Raw genomic sequence first — 25,847 nt, forward strand, 5'->3', positions numbered from 1 at the left:
TGTTCCCAGGAGAATAAAGTTTAACCTTACTTGAAGGTTCCTCTGATCTTCAAAGCAGAACAGGGGAAGTGATGGCGAATTGAGATTCCAGTGCAGGAGGTAAGTGCCTCTAGAGGGGCTGTGGCAAAAGCACACTCAGCCTCCTTGTTTCCACTTGTGCAGAAAAGCCTACTCCGTTTCTTTTGCTCTTGTCTGAGTAAGACAAACCAGCATGAATAAAACAGATTCCATTTTCAAGTTCCAACGAAATCTAGGACAAGAGCTCTGTAATAGAAGTTAATGACAGAAAAAAACTTCAATCAGGTTCACATGGCATCAGAGAGACTCCGGAATGGTCAGATTCCACCATTTGCACAGCGCATTTATGATAAACAAGTTATCTGTGCAGAGCACAAAGCTCTATGCATATGACTTACCAACCTTGATTTTAGCGAGTTACTCATATCCTGCTTGCAGTCAAATAAGAGTCTATATTTAAAAGCTGCTGGGTCCAACGTTAATTGAACCGAGTGCGTAAGATACCAGCAATGTAGTAGAAGAGACTTAGAGGCTGTAGAAATCTATAGAAAAAATAATTTCTCTGTCAGATCAAGAAGAAGGGAGAAAATGTGGGTGGAATTTATTCCATAACCATTTATTTTCATAAAATGTTAATAGTTAGAAATAACACAGTTCAAGAATGGAAATATTCCATATAAAAGAACATTAAGGCTGTTCATACACACAGGAGTTTGCACAACAAATCAGAGGTGATGTAGCATGCAATTACCAGATTTAGGGGTGTGGCAGTGACAAGCTGTTTTACCTTTGTTCAAATTAAAGCTACTCTAGTATATAACCCAGAGGGACAATGAGGGATGGAGTGAATAAGCTGAGCCACTCGCTTCCCTGCAAGCTGTGATGAATGCATTTATTGCTAAGCTTGCGGCAACATTATGCTCTTACGTTTCCAAATGGACAAATTATACATCCTCTGAGTGAAGAGCAAGCCTCTCTTTATACCACAGCTTTCTAGCACTCCAGAGAGCTTTGTCAACAGCAGCAGCTTATAATATATACATGTGCTAAAGCAGGCTTTGTGTGCCCATATTCTACACAGTTTCACTTCAAACCCAAGTAAGAATAGATAAGGAAGGAAAGACATGTCCCCGCAGTGATTTATAATTACAGAGGAAAAGGACAGATCTCAGGTAACATGATGATTCTGTACAAAAGTTCAATGAACGGATCCGTTGTCTGGTTTCAGTGGAGTTCGCCGCTGGGACCGTCTCAGAGGGACATGCTGGCTGCTTTTCTGCCTTATTGGGGATTCTACTTTCCACATCTGCGGCACGGAGGGGCTAGAAGGAGGAAGCAGAATGACCATTTATTTTAAAGCACTTTACCAATTTTTCTCACTGTGATCGCTGTTGCAGACCTATGTTGAACTTACGGTTCCTCTAGTGATGTCAAGCAGATAACATCTTTTGGCTCATCCTCAGCCTCGTTCTTCTCTGCAAATAATGCATATATTTTAATATTTTAAAAAATGCCACAGATTTGATCATTTAGGTGTTTTCCCCCCTCAAGTTAGAATCACAAAGTTGACTTGCCTGGAGCTGAACCAGGTGTGTCCGCTGAGCTGATGTCGCTAACCCCAGCACCAAAAGTCAAGTCATGAATGGTCTCTGAAAAAAAAACCCTCCACATATTAGCAGTCAGCTTGTGACACAGCCGGAGGGCAAGGCATGCTGTGGTAGAACACTTCAGTGTCACAAACTGTATCCAGTTAATTGCAAGCACATTCAGATATCTTTTCCAGGCCAGCAGATCTCAGTGTCTCCCATTCAGCCTCAAAACTACATTCTGAGTCTGATGGGCCATCTGCGCACATCAGCTTCATACTCCAGCCTTACAGCCTTCCTTGTGTGCAGAGGACGTTCATTTAAATATGGGACCTCGGTCATGCACCACATTGTCCTGCCTAGCAGGGGGAGCCACACCTTCCACCAAAGCTTTGCCATTTTTCACAATAAAACAGATTCAGAGCAGTTGCCTGGTTGAGGCAGAACACGGGGCCCCTGATGCCTGACAAAGCACCTGAACAGCCCTTCTGGGACAAACTGCCTGCAGCCGGACAAGAAGAACCACTTGACAAGGAACCCAGGTAGAGTTTAGCTTGCCTGAACAGGCCATGGTTGTCAGCTGTCTCTTTCCTGTCATTTATCTCAGGAGAGATGTCACAATATTCAGATTTTACTCTGCTCAACGCTCTGTTTTATGCTCATGTTTCCCAGAACCTTTCACAAGGAATTAATGTAGAAACTGCTTTATAGGGCAGGAGTTGGAAACTCTCTTAGAAGGACTTCTCTCTGCACACTAACTGGGTTTGCTCTTCAACTGCTTCCCTGTCCTGGAAGGGAAACACTGGAGCTTGTAATGGAAATCCAACTTGATCAATCTGCCTTAGTTGGCCTCTGCATCCCTCAAGACCAGCCTGCAAGCATCCTGACTTTGTGCAGCGTGTGCCTTAACAAGTTACCTTGGCTAATGAGAAATGTATGTGAAAGGAAGGAAGGGAGGGAGGAAACGGTTGAGAACTGTCATAAAGTAGGGCTTCCCATGCAGCCTAAGGTGGTAGCTTCACAACATGCACCACAGCGAGCAATCTGCACTTGCCCAGACCCACTGAGACATTCTCAACACGCAGGAGTTGAGGAAGAGACTCAAACACAGCAGGGCAGACAGTGACAGCCAGAACAGACCAAGGAGATAAAGAGAGACAGCTGTTCTTAACTTCTCAAGTACAAACTGCTTTACAAAGAGCTGCATCTCCAATAGTTTCAGAATGATATACCAGGGAAATCAAAACATTTTGTTTTGATTGTCTATCAGCCTGCCAGACCCAGCGCCACCATGCAGATGGCTCAACACACGCCAGCTGAAGTGACGATGCTGCTCTGTACAGTTTGTCTCCCCACTGAAGGACACATGCTGCCTCGAAGCCAAGCAGGAATTCAGCCCTAGTACCACTGCAGATTAACGCTCTTCCTCCTTTTCCACCATATGGCGCTTAAGAGAAACAGCCATGCAAGCTTCCAGACAGAGATAAGGCACTTAAAGATTTCTGCTTTCTAAAAACATCCCCCCAATTTTTTTTTTTTTGTACAAATACCACTGCTTGTTGCTCAGGCAAAGAGAAACATCAAGGCAGACAAATCTAGCCAAACAGTGGGGCATACAGGGAAGAGGAGGGTCAGATTTTCCAGTGGATGCACATCGCTGCCGCCGGTTTGCTCCTGCCCGCTCGCGGATGTCAGGTATTTGCAGCCTGCGTCACAGCTGGCTGCCTCGCTGGCTGCGTGTCGGGTGCGCGTGCGGGTCGGGGGGTGCACAGAGAGGCAGAGTGCAGTCAGACAGCTGTGCTTCTGGAACATCACCCCTCCCCGTAACAATTCCCAGCCGCCGTCAGGCACTCACCTTCCTCACACTCGCAAATCGCACTACGTGGAGATGCCCTCGAGGAGTTTCAGCAGTTAATTGACATGAAGGAAGAGAATCTACTGCTGGAACTCAGCTCTGCTTGTGTTTTGCTAGAACTGCTGCAGAATGCTGCGGGGCTGTCAGAAAGCATCCCAATAAAACCCAACTTTTGAAGGTCACATTTTGTGAGACGGCAGTTGTGCTGCAAAGGATGTAAGCACTGCAGACTCACAATTTGTGTATTAGAGATCCCTCTCTGTGTTCTTACTTAAATTTCCACAGCAGAGTGGAATGCTCATTTCAGTCCTTTTCTGTGTACATCATTCATCTAAGACCTTCAATTTCAGAGCAGTTCTTATTTACTACAACTATTTGGATAAATACAGAGTCTACAGCTATCAATGACTGATTTTCTCTGCTCATTATGGGAGCAATGCATTCCTACCTCTCTCAGAGAAATGAGTGCTCAGCCCAATTTGGAAAGGGTTCCTCTGGGTTATACTTACGTTCTGGTGTGCTGATTGCACGCCCCACCACAGCGACATTTTCTGCAGTAGACTGTTGATTCAAGCTTCGAAAGGACGCTAGAAATAACAAGGAAATAGTTAAGGATAGAAATGCGTTCACTCAGAGACCTCAAGGGTCTAAAAAGCAGACTGTGTCAACTAGATCTAGTCCAACGCCAGATCGGTTTGCAGCAAGCTCCCCACCTTGCTTGCTGCCAGCTAATGGAAGTGATACAGCCGATAACCTTCCTCCAACGCTTTTGCTTCTGGCTTCTGCTGCTTTCCTGGCAGAGTTGAGGATGGCAAATGTGCTCAGGGATGCTGGCCTACAGGGCAAAAACCACGACAGAACAGTGATTTCCTCCTGCAAGCCCGGATTCGATGCATGTAATGTCCTCCCAATCCCTTAAACACCAAATGTAACAGAGAAGATGATGCTGCAGGTAAGGAGTGGATAAACAATGGACCTGCAGAATGTCATAACTGGCAATATAAAAAGAAAACCATACCTGCGACCAAGTAAGGGCTGTCTCGGAACATCAGCTCTAGGTGTAGCAAACTCCAGAGGCACAGAGGAATGACTTGATCTGGGTGGTGGTGGGGACTGTCTCCCACTTACAGGAGACGGAGCATTGTTATTGCAGCCACCAGAAGGTACAGGTCTCTCCAGAGCTGGAGGTTGCTACAGAAAACAGGAGAAAATATCATATGTCTAATAAGGGATACACGTGTAGACACCCCTAGATACAAGAGAGGGAAAGGTACTTCCAGGGTAAAAGTTATCTCATTTTAAAGTAGGTATTTAAAAGAGTTCAGGACAGTTGACCCAAGCACATACTTATTTCATTACATTGACTTTAAAAGAGGATCTGCACGACTACAATATTGGTAAGTTCCTACTCTGTATACACCTAAAGTCAGACACAATGAACCCTTTTTAACCTGGGAACAGAGAACAATACAACACGTAAGCACAGCCAGTGGCAAATTAGACTTGGTTTTCATTTAAATCGCATTTTTACATTAATTATTTGCTGCTCCTCTTTGGCTAGCACGTGTTGTTTGTTGTTACTCTGAGCATCTTAAATGACTCTGAAACCAAAGCTTCTGTTGGCAAATGCGAAGAGGTATGAGAACATTACATAATCATTCTGTTAAAGGTGCTGGAATGAGGTGCATGGAGAGTCTGGGTGTTAAGCGTACGCCAGCTTTAGCAGAAGAGACAGCACGTGGACACAGTTAATGGCACCCACCACCTCTGCCTGCGCTGCCGGGACCTGCTCTTGCTCTGACTCCTTCTCCCTGGCCAGCTGCTCTTCGTATTTCCTCATATCGTACTCCAGCTCGGCCGCCAGCTGCTTGTCCACAGCAAAGAAGTCTTGGATTTCATTTCGGTAATCTTGCATCATTTCCTGGAGCAACAAGGAATGTTTAAACTCTTTCAGAAATCTCTCCCGACTACTGATTCATGTCTCCATTCAGATCACAGCTGCTTGAGTGCTAAAGGAAATACCAGTTGGTAGAGCAGAGGTGTTTTTAACAGACTAAGAGTTTCGATTCCAATCTGTACTTCAGAACATGGAAGAGCTTTCCAGCACTCAAGTTTTCTGCCTACGTTCCACTGAGGAGGCTCACACGTAACACACTGTGAGATCCTTATCTAAAATCCCTCCACCTCCTACATTATTTAACACAGCGGCAGTGTCACAACATCATATGCCTTCTAAATTTCCTTCTAAGAAGGCTGTTCGCTCCATTACTGGTTGCACATCTAACACATTAACTCAAGAGAGGGAAAAAACCCCAACAAAACACTTCTGCTTACCCGCAGGTAGTTCATAAGGTCCCTAAGAGCTGGCATCCTCTCCTGCTCCATCAGAGACTTCAGTGACGTGATTATTGGGATGATGTTTTCTATGAAGTTCTTCTTTTGAACCTTTGTTTGAACAAGGCATGAACAGTTACACGATGCAATAAAGGAGAAGCCACTCTGTGGTTAGATGAATGGCCTAAGTGAGAAGAGTTATCACTTCGTGGCAAGGGAATTACTGCAATTAAGCCTGCTCTTATGCCCCACGCATGTACACAGGCTTTTAACCTAAGTGGAGTCTTTTAAGATGCATCACTAATTCAGTCAATTCTCACACTGAAGGCAAATTGCCAAAAGGTGCACCAAAAAACACTGTTATGCTCAAATGTTTTACCAATAAGACATCTGTGGAACAAATAGAGCCTGGCATAGCTTCACTGACTTCAGAGGAAATGCATTTCTGATCACGCCAACCAACCCATTGAGTACAAGCATCCTTCCCAAATTTAGCTGTAACGTTTTGTTATTACAACACGCAGTGCTTCCACAGGTGCCCTCAGACCAGACTGTGCCTACAGACAGAGCCTGACTAACAGCCCAAGAGCACAGTGCGTCATCACTGTGTTATTTGGACAATTTTTGCACAAGTTTCTCCGTCACAAAGAGGTAAAATTCCTCCCAGTACACTGGCCAGCCCTCTTCCCACACCAGATCGAGTCCCATTTACCTGCGAGATGAGCTTTTTTTGTGCTGCCTGCATGACAGCATTGGCCATTGCCATTTCACCTTCATCTTCATCAGGCTCAATGTCTTCACCGGGTTTTGATCTCATCATCGTTAGCTTGATTTCTTTGCAGCTAAGGACTGCAAATGTATCCGAGAGCAGCTCATTGGCTTCCAGGTCCAATGGAAGGACCTTATCTACAAAGCATGCTGGAACACACAGGGAAGAAATAAGAGGTGTTTCACTGGGAACAGCAGTGCCAGTGAAGATAGGAAGATAACACCGCTGGATTGAGAGCCTAACGGCTTTATATAGACTCTAATTCTTTGTCTACCAGATTTCTAAAGACAGACCCTTACTTAGGATGCTGTGGCTGATCTTTGTTGTAATGCTGAACCTCTGCTCATCTGTAAAGTGGTCTAGCAGGAACTTGTAGATACGCATCCTTTTTTCTTTATTGTCTTTTCCCTTCAGAGAGAAGAGATTCTTCGCCCTGTGGCAGAGCAAGAGATTTTACAAGGGCCAAGTCACATTATGCGAACTCACGCAGAAACGGTAAGACTTTCAATCAGCAAGGAATATTGGAATGTCACTTTCAAGACCCATAAACCTGTTAGGATCCCACACGCTCCCACAAATTACATGCCAAAGTCCTCGCAGCAGTGTCACAGGGAAGGCAGGACACTCTTAATTTAACGCTGTTTCCCTCTGATCGCACACATAATTATGAAGCACCACAAGCGCTTTGCTGCAACCAAAAGCCGCACAGCCAGACCACCCAACATTTAGCAATAAAGAGATATAAATGTGCTCGACGGACCGCACGCTCTGGGGGAACCTGTTGTACTTCTCGTGTTTCTCGTAGCTATTGAAATGGAAGATGCACTCAATGAAGTGCTGGGAGAACATGACTGGATTCCTCTTCAGCAAGAGATGCACCAAGCAGAACTCTCCAAGGCTGGAAAAGAGGAAAAGAACGATCTTATCATCAGGCAGCTTCTAAAAGCCACCCCTGAAACACTGTGTAGGCTCACAAGATGTAAAGCAGGAGAACGGTTTTTCCTCTGCCAAGTCTCCCTCAATTTCACGTTTAATTCTTGCCCAGCTCCATCTATGCTTGAACGAGGATATCAACTTATTGACTTTAAGTCTTTTTTCATCCAGAAGGAGACTGACGTTTTCAGCATCCATAATATTACTTCATTTTTTTTTTTGCCATTAAAGTAAACGGAGACAGAAATAAATTTGAATTTGAAACCATGCACAACACTTGTATTATTAAAATAACTGAAGTTCCACTGCGGCCAAGACATTTACAGTACTTTGCAAAAAGTTAATCACCAAAAGTCCTGCAAGAGCTGCAAGTCAAGTCAATCCCAGACATGAAGAACATGTTTTTGTCTGGACACAGCTACTGAATGCAGCTGCAAAGAAAAAGGGTCCCAAAGAGCTTTTAGCTAAAGCTCTAGGAACATGATGCTGCAATGTCACCATCTACTGGAAAGACATTTTTATATATTAAAAACTCACTGAAGAAAAAAGAGAGTGTGAATATGTACTATTAAGTGAGGATAGGTTGACAGCCCTGGAAACACCGATCTTCAGATTGATTATTCCAGGTAGAAACAGGTAGCAAGGTGTCCAAGTCTCCTCTGCATCCAGCAGCCCCGCACGATCTACCAGCCTTGGAGAAACCAGCCCCGCTCTCATTTCTCACCTGAGCAGCTTAAGAACTCAAAACCTACAAAAACTTGATAAACATGCACTTAAAGGCAGCGTGCATAACGCCTCTTACACGTCTAAGTATTGCCAAATGTAGCAGAAGGTTTAAAAAGACGAGGCGTGCCATTTAAGAAAAAAGATAATATTTAACCCTGTTCTCCAAACAAAACCAGTACTCTAGATCCTTTGCTACCCTTGCAGACCCTGAAGTGTGAACAACTGTATGAATGAAGAGCTTAATGAGCAAATCATCTGCTCTCTCCCAGGATTTTCTCTCTGCATGCTGAAGGTGCAGGACTGAGACTCCTTTGAATACATCTCTGAGTCTCTGATCTTCAACTCCTTTATTTTACATATGAGTGTTTTACCTGGCAATATCTGGATTTGGATCCACCAAGACACTGACGAAACGGAAGAAGAGACTGTCTTTCCATTTCACAAACTCCTCCTGTAAGAAATCAGCAGACAATAAATTATCACCCGGAATCAGGAGCAACCTAGTGTAGTCAGGACAACATCTGATGGAGCCGAGCAGAATAAGCAAGCTATACAACTTCAGCTAAAGGCACACAAAATAAACCCCAAGAAGACAATGTTTCGGAGGATGCTTTAGACAGCATAAATGCCACGCTGGCAAGCATCTAGCTTTACCACAGGTATCAATAACAAAGTAGAAACATGAAAAATCTGTTATCCCATCCCAAGGCACACACGCTCTTCAACACTGTTCTCAGAACCAAATGCACTCCAAATGTCTCTTGGTTGGCTTCATATGAACATTGGGAGGGTAAACACCTTGAGCCTCTCAACATTTATATCTTTAGAACAATAAGCAGAGACAGTAGGAGAAAAAGGTGCTGTGATATTTGTTATATTCATTCATATAGGAGTGAAGTTGAAGAGAATTCAAAGAAACTAGGAGAAGACAAGAAGATGGAGCCATTGCCTAAAAATAATCTCATTATCCAACTGCCTTAAGTGTCCTCAATATGATCTCTGCCTAGGTAGCAATTAAAATATAAAAAGCAGTAACAAAATACCTAGTTTAAAGTCTTCTTGATTAAATGCAGATTAATCAAGGTACAAGCAATGCACGCACTGGTTGGGTTGCCAGTATTCAGCACGGCAGAGGTACCTGAAGCGGGTTATTGGATACGTGCTGGGGGCCTCTCTTTACCTGCAGAAGGTTGGTAAGCAGGATCAGCGTCTGCTTACGGATTAGGGGACTTGGGTCCTTCAGACACAACGAAATGTTGGGAATGTATCTGTCCACCATGGATGTGTAGCGGATACATAGATCACACATAACGATGACAACGTTATTGCGAACGGGCACGTCACCCGACACCTCCAGTTCTCGAGCTAGAGCTGCAATGCTTTTCTTTGCCAGCTCCTCGTGCTGTAAACACAATTTACCTGTGAAACAGAGACGAAACTGTCAGTGCTGTGAATATATTCTTCTTCCTAAGCACCCCAGCCCAGCTTACTGCCTCCTTTGAGACCAATATAAGCCAAGAAAGGAATCAGGAAGTAAACAGGGGAATAAACAAGAAACACATGCTGAAACTTGATGAGCAATCTGCACGATCTCTCCAAGAAATGATACTTCAAGGAGTTCTTCCAAACTCCTCTTAGACCTATAGAGTGGGTCTCTATGCCAAATTCCCTCCTTCGGAGAGAACTATTTCTGTGTACAGGGTATTATTCAAAGCAGCTAAAAAGAACAGCCCAGCTGTCATAGGCATAGCAGGGAGACACCCACCTCTAAGAGCATCACTAAAGCAACTTAATATAAAATAGCCTGCCTTCTAACATTACTGCTCCCTAACTGTTTCTAAGCTCTGTACAAAACTATTAAGCTTTCCAAAGCAGTTAAGGAAAGAATAATACTATCTGTAAGAGACGAGACTTGTTCCTAACCACAGAAGTACTACAAAACCACAACTTTCACTTTAGTATTTTCCATAATCTTGGAGATGTAGATTTGATTGGGCTTCTATCACAAAGCAGCTCTTGGTTCATGCTGAGAAGAACAAGGAACTATGTGCAGACATTCTGCTCTAAACTGCACCAAAAGCACCGAGTTTTCTTCAACAACTGTTGAGTCCCTTACTATATATATTATGATCCTTCAGCCAGACAGCAACTAACTCTGAGTACAAAGACAGCACAATTCTGAAGGCCGCTGCTAATTATTCATCACTATTAATGAATTAACCACCTTGAGAAGCAGTTGTGTAGATGGCAGCGTTTTTATGGCTTGTGCAACTCGTTACCATGGATATTTGCCTCGCTCCAAGCCCTGAGCTGAGGCAATGCAACCAGTGTGGCTCTCTGGTACAGCTGACACAGCTTTGGAGCAGCACCTGAACCAGCCAGGGTGGGAATCGGATACACAAGGGCACATTGCTCCTGCAGGACGGCACTTACCGAGGGTAATGACTGCGTGAGCTCTGACCACAGGAGGCATGGCTGATACTCCGAACTGGGACAGCGGCTGAGACGTTGGAATTTCCTCACTATCCGCAGAAGCAAACACTAGGAAAGAACAGGTCAGGAATGAAAATGTGCTTTTCTGGTAAACGGTGTTATCTGTAAATGCAAAATAAAAGGCAGTAAGGAGAGAGCCTCACATTGGTCCTCGTCGACAGCGGCCAGAATGGATTGGATCAAAAGAAAGATGTGTTTCTCCACTTTGGCCGGACACTGCTGAGCAGCGTCCCCCAACATGAAGAGGTGTCTCACCTAGAGAGGAAAAGCAACACTGCAGTCAAAAGGCAACGGCTGAGCTGCAAATGAAGTTAGCAGCAGTCGGTATGGTACTTCTCCAAAACCAACATAATATTCCATCAGAGAGTGGCTAGAGAACAGAAGGTGAAGCTTCGAAATAGAAATGGGGTGTGTATGAGTTCAATATGCTACAACATCCCCATCTACTAATAATATTGAAATACCCCTCATTCTACCCTGTTTACAGACTTATCTCCCAAACAGCTCATCTAAGAAACACGAGTGGAAAAGCAAAGAAAAACCATGTCATTTTATTAAAAATACATGGGCTATCATATCCTTAAAGCAACTGCTGATGTATCAAACTCTTGTGTGCTCCCAGGCGCACAAATACCAGATTTGATTACGAGTTTTCACACAAGATGTGTACATCAGTATTTGCCTGTGTAACACAGTTATTGGCGTGAACTTTACACAACACTGATTTCAAGTACACCTACACGCTTTGACCATCTGTGAAGGGGAACCAAACCTACCAGGAGATCTTCTTGCAGCTTCTCTGCTCCATCCTTTTTGAGGACTATATTTGAAATGTAGCTTTCACAGGTGGACACTAAATCACCACACACCTGGTCGAGCAGCTCCTGTTCCATAATTGAACAAAATTAATTTGGTACATTATTAATTAACCAAAATGTAGCTGTAATATCTGTTCACACATGAATCCCTAATCTGAAAGTCCTTATATGCTTTTAATAACCTAGGTTCTATTGAAATAAATCAAACAGTGCCTTAGAGCTTGGAAATTCTTCCTGCGCATCAAAGGACGTGTGCAAGTGTCAAAACACCTTGGAGAATCTGGCTTTTAATGATCCCCAGGCCTAAGTTTACTTCATTATAGAAATCACACAGATTTAAACAAGAAGGATTTAGGTGACTGTTTCATGTCTATCCAACACATTTGTCTGTCTGAATTTTTAAATGCGGTTTGGAAAAATGCAGTGCCATTCAAATGAAAACAATGCTAATTCTGAGGGGTGGAGGGAAAACAAAAGAAGCTAACCATCTGCCAGACTGTGATGAAAATGAAGCATCATTTCTCTTTTTCTGTCATCTAAAACTGGTGACATAAGAAACCAAATGCATATATTTATGGCAGCTAAGCTGCTGGAAGTGCTCAAGTGACCAGCGCACAGGAACATGTGCATTTGGTTGTAAGCCAACATACACAGGAAGATTTTCTGACTGTCAATTAATAAAAAAAGAAACCATCGATCCACCTTGGCTTCTAAAGCACAGAGTGTGCAGTTTCGCATACTATTTACTAAACTTTATTGGTGTGCCTATTATAAAATAGCTGTCATCAATATTGAAAGAGAAACAGAACATATATACAAAAAGAAAACGTTAGCAAGAGAGATCTGCATCAGTTTTCGCATCTTTGCGACTGTGCTCAGGCTAAGATCTCTATTTTACCAGCAAAGAATAACCCACCTTCTCACGACAGAAGCGGAACAAAGCTATGGCATAAAACAAACGCGGGCAGAAAAGAGGAACATGCAAATGATGTGTTATTAACATGTGTTTGATGTGTTTGGCCCCATGAAAGGTCTAGAAAATATGTGTATCTACAGCAGCTCTGATATAGAATAATCAGAGCTTATAGTATCAACCTCCAGGCTCGCGCTGGACCAAGCCTGAGAAATAGTTGATATCATAAAGGCACAGCAACAGGTCTCCTTGAGGAATTCCCTAAACTTTGACAGAAGGCAAATGCAAGGGTTTCAGGTAAAGGGGTGAGAAGGAATCCTTCTGAAGAAAGATCTTTTACAAGTCCATCCTTAGCTACAAGATGTTCTCCCCCAGAACTGCGGTGAGGAAAGCACGAGAGCTGAGCAGAACAGACTCAAGTTGCTGTTGGAGTCAGATCCTCTTTGTTTAAGGAGCTCATCAACCGACAGACCGGAGACTGATGCTGCCTTCAAGAGACAGCCCTCCTAAGTGTGAGACAAGCTATTTTAAAAGATGTATTTGAAGTCACACCTGCGCCTCCTCCAGCACATCTGCACACGCGTGGCAGAGCTTCTGCAGAGTTTCCACAGCTGTGCTAATCACCACCAGGGGACACTGAGACTCCTTCAGCCAGCACTTGATATTATCTGAAAATGAGATCATATGCATAAAATGAGCATTTTCTAAGCTTATCAACTGCTTATAGAGAAGAAATAACAGTTAAGATGGAAGGTATGAGCGTGCGGTTTCTCAGGGCCACTCACCAATCAGCCTCTCACAAGTGCTTTTAGGCAGGTGCTTTGCAACATGACCGATGACACACAGTACGTGTCCTGCAGTATCAGTGCTCGTGTTCTGCTGCCTGAAAAACAGCAGAGCCAACAAACTAACATTAACACTAAGGAACAACACCAAATCACAGTAGAAGAATCCTTTCATCTGGGATACACATTATCAAGGCAGACCTGTCAAAGCAAATGAAAACTCAAAAAGCTTAACCTAAGAGTTGCTTACTGCACAAATCTGTGGGCCGTTGCTTGCTTCCCAGCTACAGAACCGGTTGTCTGAATAAAGAACTGTGATCTAAGCAGCTAAAGAGCAATCTGGAAGGGCAGAAAGTGCTCTCTTGCTTTGTTCCTCCTCTTCGCCCCCTCCTCTTTCCTGCAGAAGGGAGGATGGAGTTCAAAGCACACACATACCTGCTGACATCGTCCCACGAGTCAATGATCTTGGAATAATTCAGCTTGGGTGAAGAACGTGCCACCTTAGCAAGCAACATCCAAGCTGGTGCAGCATGCTCTGTTTCCACATGAGACATGACATTGTTGATGAAAGTGGAGGTGAACTTATTCTGTCTGGACCACATATGGAAAGCTTTGTTCAAGTAACGGCTACAAGGAAGGAAGAAAAGTAAGAAAAGGCAATTTCAGCAACCTGTAACGAAGACTTTCTAGTAGTTGTTGTTTAATACCCATAATGGGACAGGACACAGTGACGTTAAGGCACTGTAATTTGCTCATTTTTCTATTTAACCCTCGTGGCCTACTTCACATTGAAAGAGTTCTGAGATTTCTCAAGCTGCAAGGTACTCTAAGGTCATGAAGAAGAAGGTGCCATGAGTCTGCAAACCATGTTATAAAATAGCCTAAATTAGAACAGTTTCACAGGTTGGCAAGGCAGCACAACCAGTATCTCATTTGCTATTTCTGAGCAATTATGCCCTGTTGACTAATAAACATACAGCTGTCTTTAATCAATGTTGTGTCCTTGTCATGCTGTGTGTCATCTCGTTTCTGCTGCTTCTTCCCACAGCATTCTGCAAAAGGCAGAATAACTCTATTTGTCATGAGACAAGTAACATATTGTACATCAGAATTAATAAAAGGCGATGTTCTCCTTTCTTTATATATTCTCTCTTACTTTTGTCATCAGAACACCTCCACTGGACTTAAATATTCATGCTGCTAACCACACATTGAGAACAGTATGTAACGCTCCTGCGTATGAACCCTGGAGTTCAGGGAGAGAGCACAAGTAATGAGAGCTGCAAATGAAAATCTTCCACACAAAGGAAAACCACTTTTCAGCAGCTCTTCTGGCCCAGAACTAACAGAGCGACACAAGCCCCTCGCAATATGAATTTCCATCTCTAGCACTAATATGCACTTCTACTAGTTCAAGTAGGGAGTTCAAACAGCTTAAAGAAAAAACCCCAATAAATTGAGTTTTCTATTCTTGCACGTGCAGTTAAACAATATGTAAACTATGACACCTAATGGTCTGTGGCCACACAGTGAATGAGACTGCTGAGAGTATAAACTCATACTCTTATCTTAGTCCTCCAGTCAATAGGCAATTTCCTTCTGCAAAGGAAGAGTTGAGTATTCTAACAGGATTAGAAGTCCAAAAAAAAAAAGTGGATTTTGCCCCTGAATTCTAAAGTCGTTATTGCAATGAAAACATGCGACACATTGGACAAAGGGCTGTTATGGAAAAGCCATCAGAACCCACAACGAAGGGACAAATGCACTTACTTCAGCTCCTGGTTTTCGGAGCTCAAGAGGGTCAGGAGGTCCCATGCGAGAGCCTGCTCTTCATCTTCACTCCTGAACTTACTATAGCTTTTGATATGTTGCAACAAGAGCTGATCAAGGCAATCCAAGGCCTTTTCTTGGACAGAACTTTCAGTGTCCATCACAACAGGCACCACTCCGTTTAACCAGGCCTTCTGCACCAGAACGTTGTTGTGCTGACACTGAGAGAGACACGCATTGTATCAGAAACATTTTCAATTGTTGTAGGATCCTACATGCATGGGTAAGATCAGCAAAGGCCTAGAAACCTCCAGATTCAGCTACAACTTTCAAAATAATTTTTAATAAGCCTCAGTATCCTGCTCAACCAACACGCAACATGGCAGCATATGGGATGAGGGAATTTTTCCCTCCTTGGCACCGCAAGGTATTTGATCATATCAATGATCAAGCTACCTGGTGCTTCTGCTAAAGTATCGTAATACTTTGTTTTGAAACCCTATAAATAATTGTAACATTATGGCAATAAAGCTGTACAGCAGATGATTGAACACTAAAAAGAATACTTAAAAAAAGAGCTTTGCTTAATATAAACCCTGTATCTCCAAGCCTAAGTTACTAACCCTTTGTGAATAAATAGAAGGAGAAATATTGCAGCGCTATCATGTACACATTACATCTCAGTGAAGTGATTCAGGGGTTTTTTAACTCGAGAAGGCCAGCAGCATAAACATTTTCTCCATGACACATAAATCAACAATCAGGAACATAAATGCTTCCAACAGTTGGAAGCATCCTACATAAATCACAACTATGTATAAGAATGAGTCATGACTTACACGTCAAAAGGTAATAAAAAAAAATTAAACCAGTGTCATAAAATGAAATCCAGCGAATGAACAAATGACGTGAACCAGATTTGCCTGTTTCCCCCGTCTTTTAACCCACGGTTTGCCCGTCTGAGGTCTGTGTAAGAACTGCTGGGACGTTTCTCTCACCAGAAGGAGCTCGGTGATGGACTGCAGGGCTTGTTTCCGCACTGAAACCGCCGGGTCCCGGCACCGCTCCTGGAGGGGGGTCAAGTCTTCTGCAGTACAAGCGATCACGTTGTGCTTCAGGATGTTCGTAATAACCTGCAAGTCAAAATAGCAGCTCAGCTTCATTGGGAACACAGGCCACGCGCATTAAGTAGCAAATCAGAAATACAATCTACCCCCCACCAACTTTAACTAGAGATTAATTTATCTCGGCGAGAGCGAAACATCGCATTAACAATTTATGAATACGAGGCACAATCAGAGATGTGGGTTGAAATAAGAAAGCATCTTTTCAGTTATTTCAATTGTATAACAGCATTTCGGTAGAGTAAATGTCACAATTTCCCCTTGAAAATAATGTGTCTCTTGTATCAACCATGTTTTTTAACAATCATAAAGCCTTAACTTGAGTAGCTCGGATCAGTGTGTGAGCTGAAAGGCAGTGAACAGCAGACGCGTATTTTTTAAACCATGAAATTTTCATTGAAGCATATCCCTTTAAAAGCTAATGACTTCATTAAAAAAAATGAGCACCAAGCAAAGCAATGAATACTTCGAGAAGAGGCTGGAAATAACCTAATCTCTTTGTTAACAAGGTCAAAACAAACTAAGCAGCTAATATGCTTCAGTTTATGAGGAAGTCGCTTAATTGAAATGCCTATTGACATTTGAAAAGAGCCTCTCTTTCTAAATGACGGAATAAGAGAATGGCAGCGAGAGTACTAGAAAAATTTTCCATCATCACGCTTGCATTATTTACTTATCAGGAACTAGTAAACAAGACCTTTTTCAGGCCCCCAGGCACTCTGAAGGAATAGCAAGAAGTTACAGGTGGGTAAAAGCACATCCAGTTCCCTACAGTACTATGGCCTCGTTATTTAGCATAGCAGCATTCTGGGTAGTCACTGGGAAGCACATGAAAAACCCACCGTACCTGGAGAGCAGATTTCCTCACGTTGGTTTTCTCGTCCCCGGCTCTCTGTCTCAGTATGGCCATGACTTCCTTTCCTAGCCAAAAATGTGATAAAAAGAAATCACCCACGCCACCATTTAGCTTATGAAATGACACCACTGGATACACAGAGCCACAATCAATTATTTCTCACCTTTTGAATCATTCAAACGGGCTACTGACAAGCTGGCATTACTGATTTCAAGCGTTTTACCATTGCTTTTAAGGTTTCTGTTTAGTGCTGTTTGTTAGATTTCTCACAGAATTAAGTAAGATTTACCAAATATATGCCAAATTTGGAGATCTGTTACTTAGAGAGATTCATGTGGAGATCCCCGCTGTTGCCTTTACGAAAAAGGATTAGTCACAGGGAACTAATCAAAAGTAGTTTGAAAACAATTCTTTACCAAAGGGTGCAAAGGGGCTTTGGTCTGTGCTTTCTTAATGGGCAGCTAAATGTAATAGCATCTTCCTCCTGAGAACAGCTTGACAGAAACAGCACACAACCTTTTTATTGCAAGATTTTGCCGTTAAAACAGTCCAGCTCTTGTGAAGGTGACCCAATCTGCTAAAATAATCGCACTTTGCCAACTGACATTGATTGTACAAAAGAGAAACAAACACACGTGACAAACCACCAACCAAACAAAAAACCTGAGTTCTAAATGGCAAAGAACTATCGAGGGAACGTAATGTTTATGTACTGTTGGGCAGGGGTAACTCGGCTGTGCATACTTCACCCTGCAGATTCTCTCTACCCTTCTTATCTTTGCCCTCGTGCATTGAGCACGTTCCGACTATCCTTGCTAAGATTTATTTCGCTTCAAAAACACGAGCTGTTTGGCCTTCACAAAAGTGCAAAATTAGCAGCGGCGTAAGCCAAACCGCGGCGTGTGCCAGACAGCTTTGCTAATGCACCTTGACTGACTCGCAAAGCCCCGTATTCCAGTTATCCTCCTGAGCTCCACACAGCCCTTTTTCATCCAATGCTCTTCTTAATTCTATTTGCCGAGTGCCAAGTGTATGCTCAGCTGGGTATCAGATACAAAACCAGGCATCCGCTGCCACGAGGAGTCTGGGACTAAACAGGGAATACACAATACCTTAGGTGGCCTGGAGGACTTTTCTATCTGAAAGAGCAGATTAATGAAATTTATCAGTGAAATGTTTTAAAAGAAGGCTTTCAATGGAGAAGATTGGAGCCTGGCTCATGGAGATAGGGAGAGAGATCCCATGTGAAGAGCAGCGTGAGACGTGTAACAAAGACACAAACGCAGGATGTGAACTAAGCAGCAAATTGAATTGTCAGCGGTTCAAGAGAGGTGAACAGCAAGAACGCAGAGCAAAGATACCGGCAGAGGCCGAAAGGTTGGGAAGAAAAGCTTTCACACAGAAAGGAAAAGAAAGGAGATTCAAAGAAGGGACATCATGGCCACAAAAGCCAACTTACATGCTGATTTCGTGCTGTCAACAGATCAGAATTAGCTGCTTGCGCCAGTTCATTTAACCTCATACTTTGCTTACAACTCCAGACAATACCTGATGCTGCAGAGAAGTGAATTCTTCCCTACATTACAGTGCCAGCCAAAGGTGCTGTGGTTTATGTAGCAAATCCCTATTAGTTCTTTGTGCACTGGAGCAAGAGATTTAATTACCCTTAAATGAATGGAGTTACAAGTATTATATCCCACATCAACTACCATCTTTTTTGGAAAGAATAAATTACCTGCATTTCAACAAGTGTTGCCACCACACTACTGCAAACTAATGTCAATATGGCAAGATTAAATGTATTTTTCAGCCTAGAGTGGAAATAGTATTTCTTTCTGGCTGGCACTTCCACCCCCTTCATCACCCATAAGTGTTTTTTAACAGCTCTACAGAAAGCACTCTCCACTTCCTTTGAAAAATGGACAAGGAATACATTTCACAACGTCCAATTAAGGTTTTGAAAAGTTATCTGAAGAGGCTAATATAACTGACATACCGTCTAGCGCACCAGTGCCGCTGCTGTCTGACAACTCAATAGTTTTGAAAGTCGGTAAGGCCGTCCTTGGATGGTCAGACATAGCTGAAAGAAAAGTTAAGAGTTGAAGAATAAAAAAAGGCATATGTTCACTCAGCAAGCTGGTTCACTGTTAAACAGAGAGCCTCATGCATGCCCTAGGTTTTACAGATACACGTATTTTTAGAAAATGTCACGCTAAGAAAAGCTTGAGACTTACTATAAGAGAATGACTCTATACCTTCTGCACTGACTGTCATACACGCAGTGTTTGTGCTTGATTCCAAGACTGTATGGTCAGAGGCTGCCAAAAAGAAATAAAAAAAGAAATTAAATGAAGTATTTGAGTTCTGGATATTCTGTCATTCCCATTTTTTTTCAGGCAAGTAATCTAACCGTAGGATGCTACGTGCACACTTCTGAATGGTGCCATCTGGCCTTCACCACACCTGAGGGAGTTCAGAATGCCAGTCACGAGCAAAACAACTTAGCAGAAGCAAAAGGCAACTCGAGATTTAATCAACTGTCAGGCAAGAATGAGCTTTTTTATTTTTTTCAATGAGCAATTTCAGTCGTCTGTAAATACCCTTCAAAGGTATCTCATGGAGGAATCTATTTAGTACCCACATAAATCCCTTCCAAATATAAGGTTTCATGAGTAACGAGACTCATGTCTTTCTTCTCATTATGACACAATACACAAGGACATTATGTGCAGATTTTTAAGTTCCTGACAACTTGTTCTCCTCTCTCCCAGTAATTATTCCCCAGAACGTTCAAGAAATATTTTCATTATCTAACTTACCCATAATACTTACAGCTTTGTAATAAGTCCTGTATGCTCTCCAAGGTAGCAGCCACTTTCATTTCGAGACAGTGGGCAAAGCAGCTTAAAGCTTTGCTGCGGACCACGGGCGATTTGTCCGAACACCGGCCAAACACCATGACCTGCACTAAAAACTTATGCTTGAGAAACTTCTGAAGATCTGGGGACAAGGAGCTGTCTGAGTTCCTCTCGGGCACGTCCAACAAAGCCAACGCTACATCCAGGGCAAACACTCTGTAGGCGGTCTGGAAGTGAAGGCACACGAGGTGCTCGGTTAGTGTGGACAAAGACATGGGCATCGCCTGCTCCGTTTTAACCGTTTTTAGACACCAGCAATAACAACAATGCTATTCAGTACTGATATCGAACCCTTCACCTTCAAAATGCTCCTGTATCTGAACCCTGCAACATAAAAGAGATGTACTTACTTTCGTGTTGAGTGAGTATTTATAAAGCCAAGCGATGAAGTCAGCAAACTCTTTACAAGGGAGTTTATTCAGCAAATTCACCACGGCCTGTGCAGCATACGTGCGATAATCAGCCTTATCTGGGACCTAAAAAACAAGGGCAGTTGCATGGTATGATATTTTGATGCTCTGCGCTAGAAGCCAGAATGGCCTTTCAGGGCTTAGGATAGGTATTTTTTTATTTAATGACATTATATTCAACAAGGACTGGAAGAACAATCACAGCTTCGTTGGTCACTACTTCAGCATCACCGAACAACCACACAGCAAATTCCCCGAGGCAAAGGCGGAGATTAGGTTAAACCCAGAGTAGGTGGTTAGTTCTGATACTTAGCTAGGCGAAGAACTCTCATAACCCTCACTTTCCTCTTCCAAAACAGCAGTAAAAGCAACAGCAAATTTTGGAAAGGTCATGAGTAGGGTATAACCAATTGTATATGAGTGTTCAGCCTCAGTATTCTCCCAGGGTGTGACATTACTTTTAAGACACCTGAAAACTCTGATAAAGATAAAACCAAAACACAATCAGGCTGTCAAGAAATTTGCCAATGATGAAAATCCTTTAATTCCTTGCAAAACACTGTGAAAATGGATTTCCAAACTGTTACAGATACTGCAATGTATCCACACATAAGTTCTTCAGCTCAAGATGCAACAAAGCTTAGCATACCTTGGCACAGATATGCTGCAGTAATATTCGAAGAACAGGAAAAACGACTTCTTTCAGCTCATCTACTACAGAACTGCACAGAAGAAAAAAAAGTGCGAATTTTAATAACAGAGCAAAAATTAACGACCTGAAAAACTGACACAAAGCAAAATATAGAAGGTAGGTCCCTTCCACTCACTGCCACTTGTCTATCAAGCAGCATCTTCTTTCCCCTCCGCCAGCAAGTTCAGTAAATTCTCATTACAGACATTTTAATTAAACCTCATTTGCACAAACAGCTTCAAAGTCAGTGTCAGTTTGTCTCATCGCTTTATCAACTAAGCAGTTAAGCGAAGGCGTGCCAGAAGAAAGGGAAGGGTAGTGCCAGAGCCCTGTACTTCACCTGATGAATTTTATAGCCCGATTCCTGGCACCGGTCACGGCCGATGTGATTGCAAGGACTGAGCATCTGGAATTCGCACCCCTCTCCACCATGAGAATGACATTGAGATTTCGCTGGAAGACACAACGAAGGATCTGGAAAGAAAAGGTTATTCTCAGGTTCACTTCAGTAGCAACTGGAGCCCAGAGATAAGCATTCTGGCCAGGTTTATGACAGAAATCTGAACAAAACAAACTTAGATCCAAATAAGAGGACCTGTCAAAACGTGAGTCCAGGCAGAATAATTCAAAGAGGTCCCATTAATACACACAAGACCCTTCCTCACCGGGATGCTCTCATACAAGTCCAGTAGAGCCTAAGAAGGGTTTCCTGGCAATATCAACAGATCCCCCCAAAGCAGTGGGCTGCAATTCACCAGACATTTGGAACTTGAGGAAATTCATTGCTTTTTGCACAGAAGACATCTTAAACTAAATGCACAGTTTTATCACCAGGCACGCTCGAACTTTTGGAGCTTTCTTGCCGCACTTCTGGCACACGGGTAAGCGGGAGATGATAAACTGTGCTTGACAATTTAACAAAATAAAAATGCAAAGCTGCAGACGCATTTCTGGTAGAACTGGCTGTTCCATCACGACAAATATTCTGTGAAGGAGAAGCAGCCCTGCTTACCATCATCTGCGCATAACCCTTCCCCATCATGCTTCTCTGCTGCAACCCAGTGCCACAGCACGCAGCAAGCGGTGCTGCAGCTCCACCTAGCATGAAACAAGAAAATTCCAGGCAAACGCAGCAACCTGGAATTCTTTTTAAGATACAAAGATCTAATGCCACTGTAGCTATCCTCTGTTTTCGATTTGTTTGCCGCAAGAGTCACAAGAGTGCAGAATTCAACACACACAAGATGCATCGTCATACAAGCCACAGGAAATAAGGACTGGGATGGAAAACAGTGTTATGCATCTGACCCACCAAACTCGTGCACACACACAAAACGTAGAACTGATGTAAAAAGTATTAAATGCCCAAACAAAAATTACACGCAGAGAAGGAAAGAAACAACTACTCCTTTCCAGTACTGCGGTGAGGATTTTAAAGATTTTGTCCAGCTTTTACCTTATCTTCTGAACCGTGTAGAGGGGAACACAGCAATCGCAGTCCATGATAGGCCAGCTCAGGTATGTACTTGGCTTCATTAACATTCCTAAGCAAAAGGAGGCAAAGAGGTGTCTTCATCTCTCATCAGAGAAACATTTACTACAACTATGACAATTAAACATGCTCATTGACTAGAGAACACTCAATATTCACTAAATGCTTTCTTTACTGTTAGCTAGGTGGAACATGTTCTAATTATCTTTCACAAAAATAAATCGCTGCTTTCATTTTCATATCAGCAGGGTAATAACAACACAAGCACTGAGTGCTTTACTTGCCCAAAGCACCGTATAAACATTGAGAATGACTCGCTCACATTGCTGCTGAAAACTCCAACTCGTGTACCGCTGGCTCAAAGCTTGTCATTTCAACAAAGATCTGCGGGGAAACAAAACCAAGCTTAGTTAATCCACGTGAGGGCAAGACGTGCTGGTCTGCTTGGATGCTTGGGGGTCAGACCATAGAGAACTAGAGAACACCACCAGTTTGTGTCAGGGGACAGAAGTTTCCTTGAGCTGAATTTTATTACCTCCAGGCAGTTCTGCACACACTGAGGTTTTTCTCTGAGGGAGAATTTCGGTAGGAGTCTTAAGAAGTTTTTCAGAAGAAGGAAGACTGAGTTGCGAATTTGAAGCAGCTCGTCATTTGAAAAGTAAATGTCTTCACACTCTTCTTCCTCCTCCTCCTCCTCTTCCAATATCTCTTCCATCTACATTGGTAGAAAAGAGAAACAGCACCGTCCTGTCCCACAGCACTGCCTGATCTCTTTTGCAGCTTTTGCTGCTTCATAGAGTTCTCAGGCTAGGTCCTACATGATTTCACATCCAAAATTCTAAATATTTCCTTTCAGATTAGTTAATGCACTTCACAGTAAAAAAAAGCCTCCATCTGCTGCTGAGCTTTCTAACAATATGCCGCAGACAAATAAGCTGTATTTTTTCTATTAGTCAGCAACCAGGAAACTGCAGCTAACGTTGAATCATCAGACGCCTGAAATTCCTAATAACAGGTAGAGGATCAAGAACACAGCTGAACTGCTGAATACAAGGTTAAGAATTAAAACAGGGGTAAAAAAAGAGGAAGGGTATCACACTGACCTAGAAATGAAACAGCTTGCCAACAGTTTGCTTATTAATAGAGATTTGTATCTGAAGAGATTAAACAAACATCTTACATTGCCATTCCTGTGTGGTTTTCCTTTCTTTCTGTTCCTTCTTGCCTTGGTCTGAGAGCTTTGAGAGTGCATCTTCTTTCTTTTCTTCATCAGATCTGGTTCTTGAGGCCAACATTTTGTCAGGGTATGAAGGCATTTATCAAACATCACTTGATGGTACAGCTGGTTAATTATGCTGCCTGTCCAGAAAACACAACATCAGCCATCTCCCAGACAAAATACATTGAGCATCAAATCACCTGGCCATTTGCTTTGACAGCCAAATAGATGTTCAGGACAAAGAGAGTTGAGTAGAAGAAGAAAGAATTGTTTGAACAAAGGCAAACTGCATCAGGATGACATGTCATCAGTGGTGACATTGTCTGGTAGGATCTGATTGACCCCTTCTAGCTGGTAACCTACCGCACAGCAGCAAAATGTGTTAACCTTGAATACCGAAGGATAATGCTGTGAATGAACCTGCTGGAAAACTGCAGCTGCTGGTTATTTTAAAGAAATATTTCTGTTTCCACAAATGAACCTGTTGAAAAGCTGCCACTTGTTCCACCCGGAATTCTCATAAATGGCAGAAAGCTGATTTTGCCTGGGCGATGTTTTATCCACCCATAAAGAGGCACATCCCTTGGCTCACCTGGGATTTCCAGCAGCAAGAAGTACAACCCGGCCGCGTGAAGAGCGTAAACCCGCTGCTGTGCGTTAGCTCTTTGATGCTGGCCCGCGTGGACAAAGTGATGCAGCACCGCCACGAGCGCGCTGGGAGGGAAGTTGTTTTCGGCAAACAAGATCCAGATATTCTGCAGCAAGATACACATGTAATAGTGAGAAATCCTGCAATAACATCACTCTCTACAAGCAGCAACTATTCACATTGTAACAGTTGCCACTGCAAGGGTCCAATGGGGAGCAAAGGACCTGATGGTGAAATTGGACTGAATCATGGTGTGAACGGTCTGTAATGATATAACAGTTTGTAGTTTTCTATGCTTGGGCGGACCTCTGCGCAGGTGCCCAGCCTGAGCCAGCCCTTCTGCTATTCTACTCCATTACATTTTTTATTTTCTAAGAATTTTTGTCTCCTGCAAGCCTGCTCTGCATACAGTTATCAGGCCTGATAAGTTTGCTTATATACCCCTGTATATAATACATATGAAAATATGTATTAATAGCTATATAAAAAATGCATTAAAATATTTGTAATAATTATGTTATAGGGTATATAATATTGTATTATATTATGAAGATATCTTTTAAATTTGGAAAGAGCTTCTGGCAACCAATGGTAGGACAAGGGGCAATGGGTGCAAACTGGAACACAAAAGGTTCCACTTAAATTTGAGAAGCAACTTGTTTGGGGTGAGGGTGGCAGAGCCTGGCCCAGGCTGCCCAGGGGGGTTGTGGAGTCTCCTTCTGTGCAGACATTCCAACCCGCCTGGACACCTTCCTGTGTAACCTCATCTGGGTGTTCCTGCTCCATGGGGGGATTGCACTGGATGAGCCTTCCAGGGCCCTCCAACCCCTGACATTCTGGGATTTCCACTGGAGCATTCTGACACATATGACAAGAAACGTTTGGGACGGTTTTAGACTATTTTGCGAATTTCAGGACAGGACAGACTCTAATGGTGGAAAAGCCCAGGGCCTGTGAGTTTATGAAGCAGAGTTTATGAAGCTCACCTCTCTGTTTTCCTGGTCCTCCCCAGCAAAGGGCGACAGGGCCCGGTAGAGGCGGGTGAAAGCATCGAGCCCGTCGCCCGTGATCTCCTCGGCGATGAGGGGATCCAGCGGCTCGACGTCGATGAAGTCCAGATCCCACACCGTGTTTGCCCAGACTGGCGGGAAAAAGGTGCATCAGACACCAAAATAAACACGGGATAACCCGAACACAAGCAGGTCCCGGGGGACAACGGTTTGGGACGCGAGTGCCGCCCGTCGTTACCGGACCTGTGTGCGTCCCGGCCGCCCGCACCCCCGCATCGGGGCGCACCCGCGGCCGCCCCCCCAGCCCGCACCTGCGCCCGCGTCCCGCAGCCTCCAGGCCGCCAGCGCTGCCGGCACCGCCATCCCCATCCCGCCGCCGTTCGAACCGGCCAATCGCGCCGATCGGCCAAACCCCCGGAAGCGGCGGAGCCTCCGCGCTCAGCGCGCCTGCTCGGCGGCGCCCGGGGCGGGGAACGCG

The 25,847-nt window shown here is 43.5% G+C and overlaps 1 protein-coding gene across 4 annotated transcripts; it reads right to left on the minus strand.

The window, feature by feature from the left end:
• Positions 1 to 613: 613 nt before the first annotated feature.
• On the minus strand, positions 614 to 25,826 carry NCAPD3 (non-SMC condensin II complex subunit D3). 4 transcript variants are annotated; one of them, XM_065040497.1, is made up of 35 exons: positions 25,681 to 25,826; positions 25,346 to 25,500; positions 24,303 to 24,465; positions 23,672 to 23,850; positions 23,027 to 23,206; positions 22,814 to 22,875; positions 22,456 to 22,543; positions 21,340 to 21,473; positions 20,958 to 21,030; positions 20,249 to 20,374; positions 19,813 to 20,065; positions 19,236 to 19,298; positions 18,977 to 19,060; positions 16,972 to 17,045; positions 15,999 to 16,133; positions 15,001 to 15,221; positions 13,666 to 13,857; positions 13,231 to 13,328; positions 12,998 to 13,113; positions 11,491 to 11,598; positions 10,858 to 10,969; positions 10,655 to 10,762; positions 9,402 to 9,640; positions 8,593 to 8,672; positions 7,323 to 7,460; positions 6,862 to 6,995; positions 6,506 to 6,711; positions 5,794 to 5,904; positions 5,222 to 5,380; positions 4,478 to 4,650; positions 4,173 to 4,294; positions 3,969 to 4,046; positions 1,593 to 1,667; positions 1,433 to 1,493; positions 614 to 1,340 (listed from the first exon to the last, which is right to left on the minus strand). In XM_065040497.1, exons 1-35 carry the CDS (start codon positions 25,736 to 25,738, stop codon positions 1,217 to 1,219), a joined length of 4,482 nt encoding a protein of 1,493 aa, XP_064896569.1. In that variant the 5' UTR covers positions 25,739 to 25,826; the 3' UTR covers positions 614 to 1,216. The 4 variants fall into 4 exon arrangements, with proteins under 4 accessions (XP_064896569.1, XP_064896567.1, XP_021152575.2 ...); XM_065040495.1 differs by having other exon boundaries at positions 19,215 to 19,298; XM_021296900.2 differs by having other exon boundaries at positions 19,215 to 19,298; positions 25,613 to 25,722.
• Positions 25,827 to 25,847: the final 21 nt, after the last annotated feature.

The sequence above is a fragment of the Columba livia genome, chromosome 24 (genome assembly GCF_036013475.1).
Source record: "Columba livia isolate bColLiv1 breed racing homer chromosome 24, bColLiv1.pat.W.v2, whole genome shotgun sequence".
Taxonomy (NCBI): Eukaryota; Metazoa; Chordata; class Aves; order Columbiformes; family Columbidae; genus Columba; species Columba livia.

Bases quoted from the DNA above. Each gene is read 5' to 3' on its own strand.
- NCAPD3 (XM_065040495.1), bottom strand. From the start codon at position 25,738: ATGGGGATGGCGGTGCCGGCAGCGCTGGCGGCCTGGAGGCTGCGGGAC. The intron at 16,134-16,971 runs GTACGGTGGGTT...TTTGACTTGCAG, and splicing joins TGAGGAAATCTGCTCTCCAG to GTTATTACGAACATCCTGAA. The intron at 13,329-13,665 runs GTATGTGTGTGC...GCTGTTTTTCAG, and splicing joins TCGTGGGACGATGTCAGCAG to GCAGCAGAACACGAGCACTG.